We start from the raw sequence: 12885 nt of genomic DNA, 5'->3' as shown, positions 1-12885 counted from the left end.
ACGCCGCAATTGTAAACATTGCACTGACTGCAAAACCACGTTCGTGACGAACACTAACCTGTTGATGCTACGTACTGATGTGCTTGATGCTAGTACTGTAGAGCAATGAGTCGCATGTCAACACAAGCACCGAAGTCAACATTACCTTCCTTCAATTGGGCCAACTGGCGGTGAATCGAGGAAGTACTGTACATACTGACGAAACTAAAATGAGCTCTAACATGGAAATTAAGCGTTTCCGGACACATATCCACATAACATCTTTTCTTTATTTGTGTGTGAGGAATGTTTCCTGAAAGTTTCGCCATACCTTTTTGTAACACCCTGTATACTATATGACTGACATTGATCGAGTGCCTTTCCAAGTGCAGACACATCGGCCTTTATATACTCCTAGTGCGGGTGACGAAGAAACATTCGGTCCGAAATTGCTTCCAGCGTCGGCAGCAGCACTTATCCAGCACTCTTTTTGGCTACAAAGTTATCTATATCGTTGTTTATTGAACACCTACAACGATCACAACTTTTCTCTAGGTTCCTCTGTTTATACTGTATGGAATTCTTATCCCGATAACTTTTAAACTTTAAACTTCAGTACTTTTCTAACGGAACTGCGACCAGATAGTGACCTCTGAACTGTCTCTTTCTCATTTCCGTAACTTTATTGAATTATGGTATCATACTTACCTCAAATACAATGCTGTCGTTTTAGCTTCGTATCTTATTTACGAAGGTAAGTTAGTCTAACTCATTTTTCCAGATTTTGAAACGATACTCGGGTCATGAAAAAGTAAATGGAAAGGCAGTTTTATGAAATCTTCTACCATATGGTTTTATAATAAACAGAACGTAGTTCCAAAAGTAATATTATGCGCTTCTGAATTTTGAAAAAAGTGAGATCATTCCAAAGGTAAAACCTCGACAGAAAGTTTTTATAGCCAGTTTAACCTAATTTCAAAAGTACAGTTTCAATATTACGCCCTTTCAGATTTTCGTAAAAAACTGGAATTTTGAAGAAACTACTTCCTGGATCATGCTGTGAGTCGAAACCTTTGACACTGATTTAGTTTTACATAATTTGGCCAAGTTCTGCAACAATATTCAGAGATTTAATCTTACATAAGATTGCTACGTCATCTCTTTGTTCCCTGTGTTCACGACAGTGTGCAATTTCCTACCGGGAGGGGAGGGCGGTATGGGGTGGATATTTCTCCCTCTGTATCAAAAGATCCCACCCTCTGATTTAAATTACCCATCCCAACAGAGGAGGTTTATTTCCAGCTCACTGGTTATGTAAAACTTAAACTTAATTTAAAATTGTGGAGCCATACACAGATAGTGTTACTACTGTTTTACTGTTTTAAAATTCTCAAGTTTGCTTATTAATTTTAGAAAAAGCATTTAAACATTTCAAAATGAATCGTCATTCTTGTGCTGTCATTGTTGCGTGAATCTGAGCTTCGATATCCTTTTCTTCCGAATTTGCGGGGTAAGTACTATTTGTAGTGAGTTGAGTGGTTGCAGGCCTGTAAGACCTACGGAATTTCAGGGTGTCTTTCACCCAAGGTAGAATTTCGTCATTCCTTACGAGCAGTGCATTGCCGGAAACGTGTGCAAACATTGACAGGATGCTAACACGGATGCTAGAAGTGCTAAAAGAGCTGAAATAGGTGGTGAACCTAAAATATAAAATGGTAATGGTTGTGTTAAAAAAAAAAAAAGATAGCGAAACATCGTGGACAGAAAATTGTGAAAAGTCTCGATGAAGGAATGGGAATAACAATAGGCTTGAAATTAAAGTGGGAAATTAACACGTTTTCGAAACTGGCAGAAGACTAAGCCATGGCAGTCTGCAAATGGCAAAACTTGGTAATATGCTCAGTGTGTTGAGATGTTCGTTAACTTCAGGTGGACCGAGCGGTTCAAGCCGCTTCAGTTTGGAACCGCGTGACCGCTACAGTCGCAGGATCGAATCCTGCCTCGAGCATGGATGTGTGTGATGTCCTTAGGTTAGTTAGGTTTAAGAAGATCTAAGTTATGACCTCAGATGTTAAGACCCATAGTGCTCAGAGCCATTTCGAACTTCAGGTGGAAAACATGGAACGAGTGCATATCGATAACGCGTTTTAGCTGGTGTTCCTGCTAAGAATGCAAAAAACAAAAAAAAAAAAAAAAAAAACTAAGGCGGTGAGCATGAAAAGTGCAAATCACACATGAAATGCGTGGGAATCATACGTAGTAAACAAAAGCAAAGTAGCGAAAAATTCTTGAGTGAAAGTGAAAACGGTCGCAGGTTCGAATCCTGCCTCAGGCATGGATGTGTGTGATGTCCTTAGGTTAGTTAGGTTTAAGTAGTTCTAAGTTCTAGGGGACTGATGACAACAGCTGTTAAGTCCCATAGTGCTCAGAGCCATTTGAACCATTTTGAAAGTGAAAAGTTGTGGGGAAAGCAGCATCACGGAAAAAATAATTACAACTGGTTTGTTGTTCAGATTTTCATATGTAATAACTAAACAGAAGTTATCATTCAAACCTTATCCCGCTCTAATTGAACTACTAAAGATTAATCGTTTATCAGTCGGTTGTATTCTTCATTTTGACAATGCATGCCAAAATATCATTATGTTGATAGGAGACGAAATGAAAAAGAATCTTGATCGCGTCCTTATAGAATCGGGTACAAAGTTTAGTATCATGATGGACGAAAGTGGAACGATTTCCAATAAAACCTGTTTAATAATACATGTACGTTGCTCCTCTGAGGGGGTCGTCTGCAATTATTTTTTCGATATTGTCTAATTAATGGGACGGAAGAACATATTTTCAGTACACTATCAGAATATCGTGAAAAGTACAACATTAAATGCGATGTTCTAAAGAAGGTATCGCAACAGCTGGTGCATCAACAATTCCTGCACCTTACAAAGGCGTAGCAGCTCTTCTTCGTAATCATTTACGTAATGAATTATTGTCGCGCAGTTATGAATCATAAAATGGAACAAGCTGTCCATGAGGTTAAGGATGCTGTGACAGGTACTTACCATGTACAGTCTCTTTTAGGTTACTTCTACTCTGTGTTTCCTCAAAGTCCCAAACATCAGAGACGACTACAGGGTATTTCACAAGAATTATCCTCTCAGACATTAAAACTAGGCCGCGTTTTTCATGTACGTTGGGTTGATTTGTCTTTTAATGTTATCCGATTTCTTCTTGAAAGGCACAGTTCCCTTGCCCAGCTTTTTGAAAATCTGAGTCATGATGGTTCCCGATCAGTTCGTGATAGATCTGAATTTGAAGACTCAAAAATTGTCACTTATAATGGTTGCTTATAATAGAATTAGTTGCACATTGAAGCCCTAGATGCTCTGAAACTATAATCATTCTTTATGCAAAACAAAATTCTTCACTCCTTCATGCAAAACAAGAAACTGACATGGCTGTAGAAACTCTTAAAACACTGAAAACGACTTGCCGCGAATTAGGTTATAATATTACAATAGCTGGAGGAAAAGCGCAGATTCAATTGAGTCGTATTCAAAGAACCATCTTGCGATGAACGTAACAACTTTTAAACATTTCGGAAGAAATGTTCGTTTCACAGACTTTAGTCGTTAACATATTCTCCTTCACTATTTACAACAGTCTGCCAAAGCAGGGGTAACTTCTTGATTCCGCGACTGGTAGAATCACGTGCTTTCGAGGCGAAGAACTCGTCGAGGGAGCGTATTTTCATTCGGAAAGGAAGCTACTTGAAGATTGTTAGATATAGAACGGAAAATATGGAAATTTGAGGCGCAAGATCAGGTGAACAAAGCGAGTGCAGAATGATCCCCAACCCAACACCTGTACAAAGTTTTTGTCGTTCTAACAGAAAGCTGGTGGGCGTTACCGTGGAGTGGTATCACTTCAAACAGTTGTTCTCTCTGCAGAATGTCTCAGTCGTTGACAATAAATCTCAGCAGTGATGGTTACATCGCGGGGAAGCATTCGCATACATCACACCGTCGCAGTTCCACCAGATGCGCGCACGTCCTTATACGGGAGTTGCTGCTTTTGTTTGGGCTCAACCATTCGTTTCTTTTCCTTATGTTAGCATAAAGGGTACGGATAGGAATAGTCGACGACGACGAGCTAGCAGAGCTGCACATATGGCCACCCTCTGGCTTTTGTGATTTTGGTTAGAGCTTGCGTGAACAATACACCAGATTTTTGAACCTTCAGCCTTGCATACAAATTTCACGTGATGTGGAATGATTACAGTTCATCACATTTCTCAGTTCTCGAGTCCACTGGCGTGGATCATTGAGTGTTAATGCATTTAAACGATCTCCTTCAAACGCCAAAGGTCTTCCTGAACGTGGAAAGTCACTTAATGACAAAACGAGCCTCCATAAAAGGAGAAAATCATTTTCTTGCCGTGCTCTGGCCAGTGACATTATCTGATACACGGCACGACTCTTTCTGGCTGCCTCCGGTGCTGTCACCCCTCTAAAGAACTCAAATAAAGAAATACACTACTGGCCATTAAGACTGCTAACCCCGGAAGAAATGCAAATGATAAACGGGTATTCATTGGACAAATATATTATACTAGAACTGACACGTGATTACATTTTCACGCAATTTGGGTGCATAGATCCTGAGAAATAAGTACCCAGAACAACCACCTCTGGCCGTAATAACGGCTTTGATACGTCTGGGCATTGAGTCAAACAGAGCTTGGAAGGAGCGTACAGGTACAGATGTCCATGCGGCTTCAACACGATTCCACAGTTCATCAAGAGTAGTCACTGGCTTATTGTGACGAGCCAGTTAACCGGCCACCATTGACCAGACGTTTTCAATTGGTGAGAGATCTGGAGAATGTGCTGGCCAGGGCAGCAGTCGAACATTTTCTGTATCCAGAAAGGCCCGTACAGGACCTACAACATGCGGTCGTGCATTATCCTGCTGAAATGTAGGGTTTCGCAGGGATCGAATGAGGGGTGGAGCTACGGGTCGTATCACATCTGAAATGTAACGTCTACTGTTCAAAGGCCGTCAATGAGAACAAGAGGTGACCGAGTCGTGTAACCAATGGCACCCTATACCATCACGCCGGGTGCTACGCGAGTATGGCGATAACGAATACACGCTTCCAATTTGCGTTCACCGCGATGTCGCCAAACACGGATGCGGCCATCATGATGCTGTAAACAGAACCTGGATTCATCCGAAAAAATGACGTTTTGCCTTTCGTGCACCCAGGTTCGTCGTTGAGCACATCATCGGAGGCGCTCCTGTCTGTGATGCAGCGTCAAGGGTAACCGCAGCCATGGTCTCCAAGCTGATAGCCCATGCTGGTGCAAACGTCGTCGAACTGTTCTTGGAGATGGTTGTTGTCTTGCAAACGTCCCCATCTGTTGACTCAAGGATCGAGACGTGGCTGCACAATCCGTTACAGCCATGCGGATAAGAAGCCTGTCATCTCTACTGCTAGTGATACGAGGCCGTTGGGATCCAGCACGGCGTTCTGTATTACCCTCCTGAACCCGCCGATTCCATATTCTGCTAACAGTCATAGGATCTCGACCAAAGCGTGCAGCAATGTCACGATACGATAAACCGCAATCGCGATAGGCTACAATTCGACCTTTATCAAAGTCGGAAACGCTATGGTACGCATTTCTCCTCCTTACACGAGGCATCACAACAACGTTTCACAAGGCAACGCCGGTCAACTGCTGTTTGTGTATGAGAAATCGGTTGGAAACTTTCCTCATGTCAGGACGCTGTAGGTGTCGCCGCCGGCGCCAACCTTGTGTGAATGCTCTGAAAAGCTAATCACTTCCACATCACAGCATCTTCTTGCTGTCGGTTAAATTTCGCGTCTGTAACACTTCAACTTCGTGGTGTAGCAATTTTAATGGCCAGTAGTGTATGTCGAAAATGTTCCGATTTCTCAACTTGGCACTCCATTTTCTAGCGTTCAAAGCTTCACTCTCTATGGCTGTGTTTCATCTCAAACAGCAATACTAAACTAAAAATAAAAAAAATGACAATCGATAAACAAACCCCTAGTAACCGGAATGCCAACATGGAAAACAAAGACGCTATGACCTTACGCACCAACCTAATATTTCTCTACTTCCTTGTGAGTTAATGAGCATTTCGCTCTCATTTAAGTATATGGCCGAAAGAGTCAGCCTTCAGGAATTGTGAAACGAACCCTGTCGTCCACAACCGCGTGCCACAAAGGCCGTAGATTCACCACGAGATGGGGAAGCTCACAGGCGTCTATTGTCTATTGAGGCCTAAGCTCTGTAGTGTGCGAGTGAGACAGATGAGAACCTATGTTATAGGGAAACCCAGTAGAAGCCGTTTGTGACAAGCAGACGTAACAGTGTTAAACATGGCGGACCTAAGATCGGCCATAAAGGGAAACATTTATGAAAACTATTTAAATCTGTAATAATGCAGAGAATGAAGCCACAGTAATTTTAATCTGCGATCCTCCATAAAGTTTCATGGTGATCCCAATAAAACTTGAATACTGATCATATATACACTCCTGGAAATGGAAAAAAGGACACATTGACACCGGTGTGTCAGACCCACCATACTTGCTCCGGACACTGCGAGAGGGCTGTACAAGCAATGATCACACGCACGGCACAGCGGACACACCAGGAACCGCGGTGTTGGCCGTCGAATGGCGCTAGCTGCGCAGCATTTGTGCACCGCCGCCGTCAGTGTCAGCCAGTTTGCCGTGGCATACGGAGCTCCATCGCAGTCTTTAACACTGGTAGCATGCCGCGACAGCGTGGACGTGAACCGTATGTGTAGTTGACGGACTTTGAGCGAGGGCGTATAGTGGGCATGCGGGAGGCCGGGTGGACGTACCGCCGAATTGCTCAACACGTGGGGCGTGAGGTCTCCACAGTACATCGATGTTGTCGCCAGTGGTCGGCGGAAGGTACACGTGCCCGTCGACCTGGGACCGGACCGCAGCGACGCACGGATGCACGCCAAGACCGTAGGATCCTACGCAGTGCCGTAGGGGACCGCACCGCCACTTCCCAGCAAATTAGGGGCACTGTTGATCCTGGGGTATCGGCGAGGACCATTCGCAACCGTCTCCATGAAGCTGGGCTACGGTCCCGCACACCGTTAGGGCGTCTTCCGCTCACGCCCCAACATCGTGCAGCCCGCCTCCAGTGGTGTCGCGACAGGCGTGAATGGAGGGACGAATGGAGACGTGTCATCTTCAGCGATGAGTGTCGCTTCTGCCTTGGTGCCAATGATGGTCGTATGCGTGTTTGGCGCCGTGCAGGTGAGCGCCACAATCAGGACTGCATACGACCGAGGCACACAGGGCCAACACCCGGCATCATGGTGTGGGGAGCGATCTCCTACACTGGCCGTACACCACTGGTGATCGTCGAGGGGACACTGAATAGTGCACGGTACATCCAAACCGTCATCGAACCCATCGTTCTACCATTCCTAGACGGGCAAGGGAACTTGCTGTTCCAACAGGACAATGCACGTCCGCATGTATCCCGTGCCACCCAACGTGCTCTAGAAGGTGTAAGTCAACTACCCTGGCCAGCAAGATCTCCGGATCTGTCCCCCATTGAGCATGTTTGGGACTGGATGAAGCGTCGTCTCACGCGGTCTGCACGTCCAGCACGAACGCTGGTCCAACTGAGGCGCCAGGTGGAAATGGCATGGCAAGCCGTTCCACAGGACTACATCCAGCATCTCTACGATCGTCTCCATGGGAGAATAGCAGCCTGCATTGCTGCGAAAGGTGGATATACACTGTACTAGTGCCGACATTGTGCATGCTCTGTTGCCTGTGTCTATGTGCCTGTGGTTCTGTCAGTGTGATCATGTGACGTATCTGACCCCAGGAATGTGTCAATAAAGTTTCCCCTTCCTGGGACAATGAATTCACGGTGTTCTTATTTCAATTTCCAGGAATGTATAATAGTTTAGGATTTACTGTTAAAATGAAGTTAACAAGTTTTGTAACAAAGTCCTGAATACTAAAATCTGAAGGCTTTGGTCGATCTTAACGATCGACATTTCATATAGAAGCTCATAATTAAAATGACAAACATTGTAAATTTCAATTCTGTAACTTTATTTGTTTAAAAGATGTAATAAATTTAAATTATCAGTATTTTCAGTTAAGCATAAGATCATCATTTCCTCCACACAAAACACATTGAAAGATGACAACATGGCACCTTATTGAATCATTAAGTAAAACAACAAATATTTGTTGCACAGGAAATGCTGGTGCAGACGTGAAAGCGGACAGTTCGGCTGGAGACGCCAAAGGGGACAGTTCGGATTGTGACACGAAAGTAGACAGTCGGTCTGTAGGTAGCTAGGAAACGAAACGACTTAGAAAATTTCGCGTTGTGTGGTATCGCGGGACTTAGTCTCTGAGCGGTGAGCAGCCGCGAGCCTGGTGTGAACTCAAACTTTTCGCGTAGTCAACGAGGTGGAGGACTGGACTTGTAATTCGCGATGGGATTGTGATTGATCGAACTGTATCAAATGGATATGCACTCGAGTGTAACAGTAACTCTAGCTACGACCACTTTCGCTATTAGTTTGCTACCTGAATAACCATTATTCTAACCAAATCGCAACTGTATGGTCTACATCATTTGTGGGTCGTTAATTTAGTTCCCGATATTATTATTGCAGTTATTATATGTTACATTAAATTTGCATTTCACAAACTTGCCATCAGACAGACAATTTAACCAAAGGGTCACAAGTGTCTAATTTACGGCTTGTAATGCGACACGTGCGGTTCAAACCCTAGACGAGTTTGAGCCGAGACATTTGGGCGAAGACGGCCGCATGTGAGCTCAAACATGGGATGTAAGTTCGCATCCTCTGCTAATGCCACCTGACAAGGGTCACAGTACTTGATTACGAACGACGGTTTTTCGAGTTACCTCAGTCGTGGATACAAGAAATCTTTCGGGCATCAGCCGTTATTACCATTAGCCTATATCATCATTCCACTTTAAATCACTATGTACGCTGTCATACATTTAACATGTGTGTCTGCTTGCAACGATCGGCAGTCGTGCAACTAATGTATTTCGGCTATTTATGAGTAAAACGTGAAATTTTTTTGTTTTGACGGTCAAATGCCAAATTCTGCTCCACGCGTCGATGCTCTCACAGTTTTTCTCCAATTTACTACAACTCTCTACCGTCGCAACTTGTCCGTATACAACATCATCATCTGCGAGCAGTATTACTTCTGAGTTATCCATTTCCACACATGACTGTGAGAAATAGAAGTATATCTGAATATGATTAACGCCCTGTAAGTAAAGCTAGTTTATAACAACAAACTAATTCTCTAGATGAGGCTATGTCTAGCACTGCTGATATAGTGTCACTGAAACTGTAACATTTTGGAACGAAAGGACTCTGGTAAATTAGCGATTACAATGACAACACTTAATATGCGTCTCAGATAGCCCGCAGTACTGCTGCGAGTGACTTTTAGTTCACGGTTAAAAACAAGCGTGTTTCCATGGTTACGCCTCACTGTTCACTAGTCTTTCGATATGTGTTACGTGTACCGGCAACAGATGAATGCAAGGCTCTGACACAGCTCCGGTTTCGCGTGATCCAACTGGATGCTAAACACAAATGTTGTGTTTAATGCGATACGACAACCAAGAATGGTTTCAAATACTCAGCTCATCATTTTGCTAACAAAATGTTCCGTACGAATGTAGTGCGTTCACTAAAAGTGACCTCAAATTCAATTCTTTCGAGTGTGACAAGTGAGACAAATGCAAGGTGCATATGGTAAGTACCGAACCCACCACCGCTCTCACAAGGGTTATTCAAGTAGACTGCGTATTTTTAACTTGTGTTTGCAGATCTCTCGCTGGGGAAGATGGCAGAGCCATGTGATTTCGAGACAGCAATCGCTCAGACAGGTTAGTGCTGTGGAAAATATTATTTCTAACGTGAATAGTTATTTTTACTAAAAAAAACTGTATCGTTAGTGAATGAAGCGAATGGTAGGTAAAGTAGCTACCTGGGACCTAAATGCGTCGAGCGTGCAGCAATTCTCGTAACGAATACACTTTCTGTGGATTATTGTGCCTCTTACTGTACTTGCCAAAGGTAAGAACTGAAAGTAACAAGTAATAGTTTAAAATCATTCTACATCTACATGGATACTCTGCAAATCTCATTTAAGTGCCTGGCAGAGGGCTCATCGATCCACCCTCACAATTCTCTGTTATTCCAATCTCGTACAGCGCGAGGAGAAAACGAACACCAATATCTTTCCGCACGAGGTCCGATTTCCCTTACTTTATCATGGTGATAGTGTCTCCCTATGCAGATCGGGGTTAACAAAATATTTTCGCATTCGGAGTAGAAAGTTGGTGTTTGGAATTTCGTGAGAAGATTCCGCAGCAACGAAAAAGTATTTGTTTTGGTGATGTCCACCCCTAATCCTGTATCATTTAAGTGACACTCTCTTCCCTATTTCGCGAAAATACAAAACGTGCTGCCCTTCTTTGAACTTTTTCGATGTACTCCGTCAGTCCTATCTGATAAGGATCCCACACCGCGCAACAGTATTCTAAAAGAGGACAGACAAGCGTAGTTGGGCTGTCTCCTTAGTAGATCTGTTACATTTTCTAAGTGTCCTGCCAATAAAAGCAGTCTTTGGTTAGCCTTCTCCACAACATTTTCTGTGTGTTCCTTCCAATTTAAGTTGTTCGTAATTGTATTTCCTAGCTATTTAGTTGAATTTACGGCCTTTAGATTTGACTGATTTATCATGCAACCGAAGCTTAACGGATTCTTTTTAGCACTCATGTGGATGACCTCACACTTTTCCTTATTTAGGGTCAACTGCCAATTTTCGCACCATTCAGATATCTTTTCTAAATCGGTATGCTATTTGTTTTGCTCTTCTGATCACTTTACTAGTCGATAAACGACAGCATTATCTGAAAACTACCTAAGACGGCTGCTCAGATTGTCTCCCAGATCGTTTATATAGGCAAGGAGCATCAAAGGGCCTATAACACTACCTTGGGGATGACTTTCCGCCAATTACTACGAACTGTGACGTCTCTGACAGTAAATCGCGAATCCAGTCACATAACAGAGACGATATTCCATAAGCACGTAATTTCACTACAAGCTACTTGTGTGTTACAGTGTCAAAAGCCTTCCGCTAAACCAGAAATGCGGAACGAGTTTTTCAAGTGAAATATATCTTGGCGTAGCAATATTTTAGATTATTCTGTTCTTAGTTATACTGAAAATTGTTGGCGATCTGATTTCAGGGTTTTCGGCCTGTAAACCACAAAGTCAAAGATAAATCGCCAGGATAAACAAATTAAGTGATAAAAAGGAACATTAATCAGATTTCATCGGGGCTTCTAATATGCAGGTTCCTCTGTCTTAGGCCAGCAGTAAACGTTCGTGTCATTTCATGTTGTCAGTGTCAGGCATTTCACATATCTTTAATTTAAATATCAGACCTTTTTATCCTTTTATATAGTCGCAGCTGTCTCCTAACTTAAGTCTTTCAGTTCAAAACTTTTGAGCACTACAACTTCGTCTTCCACTGGTCCACCTTCGCAAGCTTATTAACAGCTAACTTCGTAAAAATTTTGAGGTACTATGGACTGGCTATTCATAAGCAGTAATTGAGGCTATAGTCACCTCAACCTGACTCTGTAGCCCCGCACGCAAAAACAGTGGTTACAGTGTAATGTTAGACTCAGTTTCTACAAATTAGGGTCAAGTTTTCCATTGGTATTTGCCCGAGAAAGCAAGTAGAAGCGACAGCATACAGTTAAGGATTTTCTGATTCTTCGCCGAAATCGTAGGCTGTTACTTTCTCATTCCGTTACTGATCTCACCTTTGGCTATGACATCGTTAAGTGGCAAGATTAGTTCGTTCGACGAAGATGTCAAACCTAACTGATTCGTGCTTCGAAACATGTACGATATGTCATAGACTGCCATTTCCCCGTACCTGCCTGTCCAAAAATTTCAGAGACCGATTTTATTCCTGGCGTCTAAGCGATGTCAGCGCAGTAACTACGGTGGCAGCTGGAACTAACAACTGTAAACAACAGATGCGCATTCCACCAATCAGCTGCGAGCAGGCAGTGTTACGCAGTGGATGTGGGGCAGTAGTGTCAGTGAGTCAACAGTGTAAATGTAAGTTAATAACGAATTTTGTTTTGTTTTATTTTTTTTAGGCTGGACATAAAGTAGCGTGTCAAAGTCGTCTTGTCACAAATGAATCCCTAAGTAAAGTGTTCAAGTCATTGTATTAGTGTTTTGAAGAAGAAAAAGTAAGTGAAAAGTCTGTCCCACACACCTTCACTCCCCAACAAAAACGGTTTTTGGACGCCTGATGCTGCTTAGAACGCGACTACAGAATTTCAGTTGCTCAAAACTTTGTACTCATGTCCGTTTGCAGATCAAATCTAAATAAAATACTGTCACTGAAGCAGCTACCCTCAGAGCTGGAGAGGTCTCTCTCATATACCCATAACCAGTGATCGCAATCAATTTACTCGCTCATTTTAAACGATTTCAGTTTCCAATAACAGTAAACAAGGCTCAAGGTCAGAGAGAGGGGGGAAGAAAAGACGGACAGAGAAGGGAAGAAAATGGATGTAGAGAGGGAAAGGAGATGGACAGAGATAGGGGAGAAATAGATGGCGTTCCTGTTGTATCACTGAATATTAGTCATTCTTCCTGGAACACCCTATTCACTCGGTATTTGAGAGTGAGAGCACTTAGCGACTTCCAAGACACTTTACATATGGCTTCAAACCTTTACGAAATTTTTCTCGCTAAAATGACGAAAGG

The 12885-nt window shown here is 43.0% G+C and overlaps 1 protein-coding gene across 1 annotated transcript in view; it reads left to right on the top strand.

The window, feature by feature from the left end:
- The first annotated feature begins 9818 nt into the window (after positions 1-9818).
- LOC124613372 overlaps positions 9819-12885 on the top strand; it is a 148340-nt gene continuing 145273 nt past the window's right edge. The window contains exons 1-2 of the mRNA XM_047142073.1: positions 9819-9834; positions 9909-9968. Coding sequence (XP_046998029.1) covers positions 9819-9834; positions 9909-9968 — 76 coding nt within the window. The remainder of the gene's footprint in view (positions 9835-9908; positions 9969-12885) is intronic.

The sequence above is a fragment of the Schistocerca americana genome, chromosome 4 (assembly GCF_021461395.2).
Source record: "Schistocerca americana isolate TAMUIC-IGC-003095 chromosome 4, iqSchAmer2.1, whole genome shotgun sequence".
Classification (NCBI taxonomy): Eukaryota; Metazoa; Arthropoda; class Insecta; order Orthoptera; family Acrididae; genus Schistocerca; species Schistocerca americana.
The sequence above is the reverse complement of the archived record's forward strand: the minus strand, read 5'-3'. Positions and strand labels throughout refer to the sequence as shown.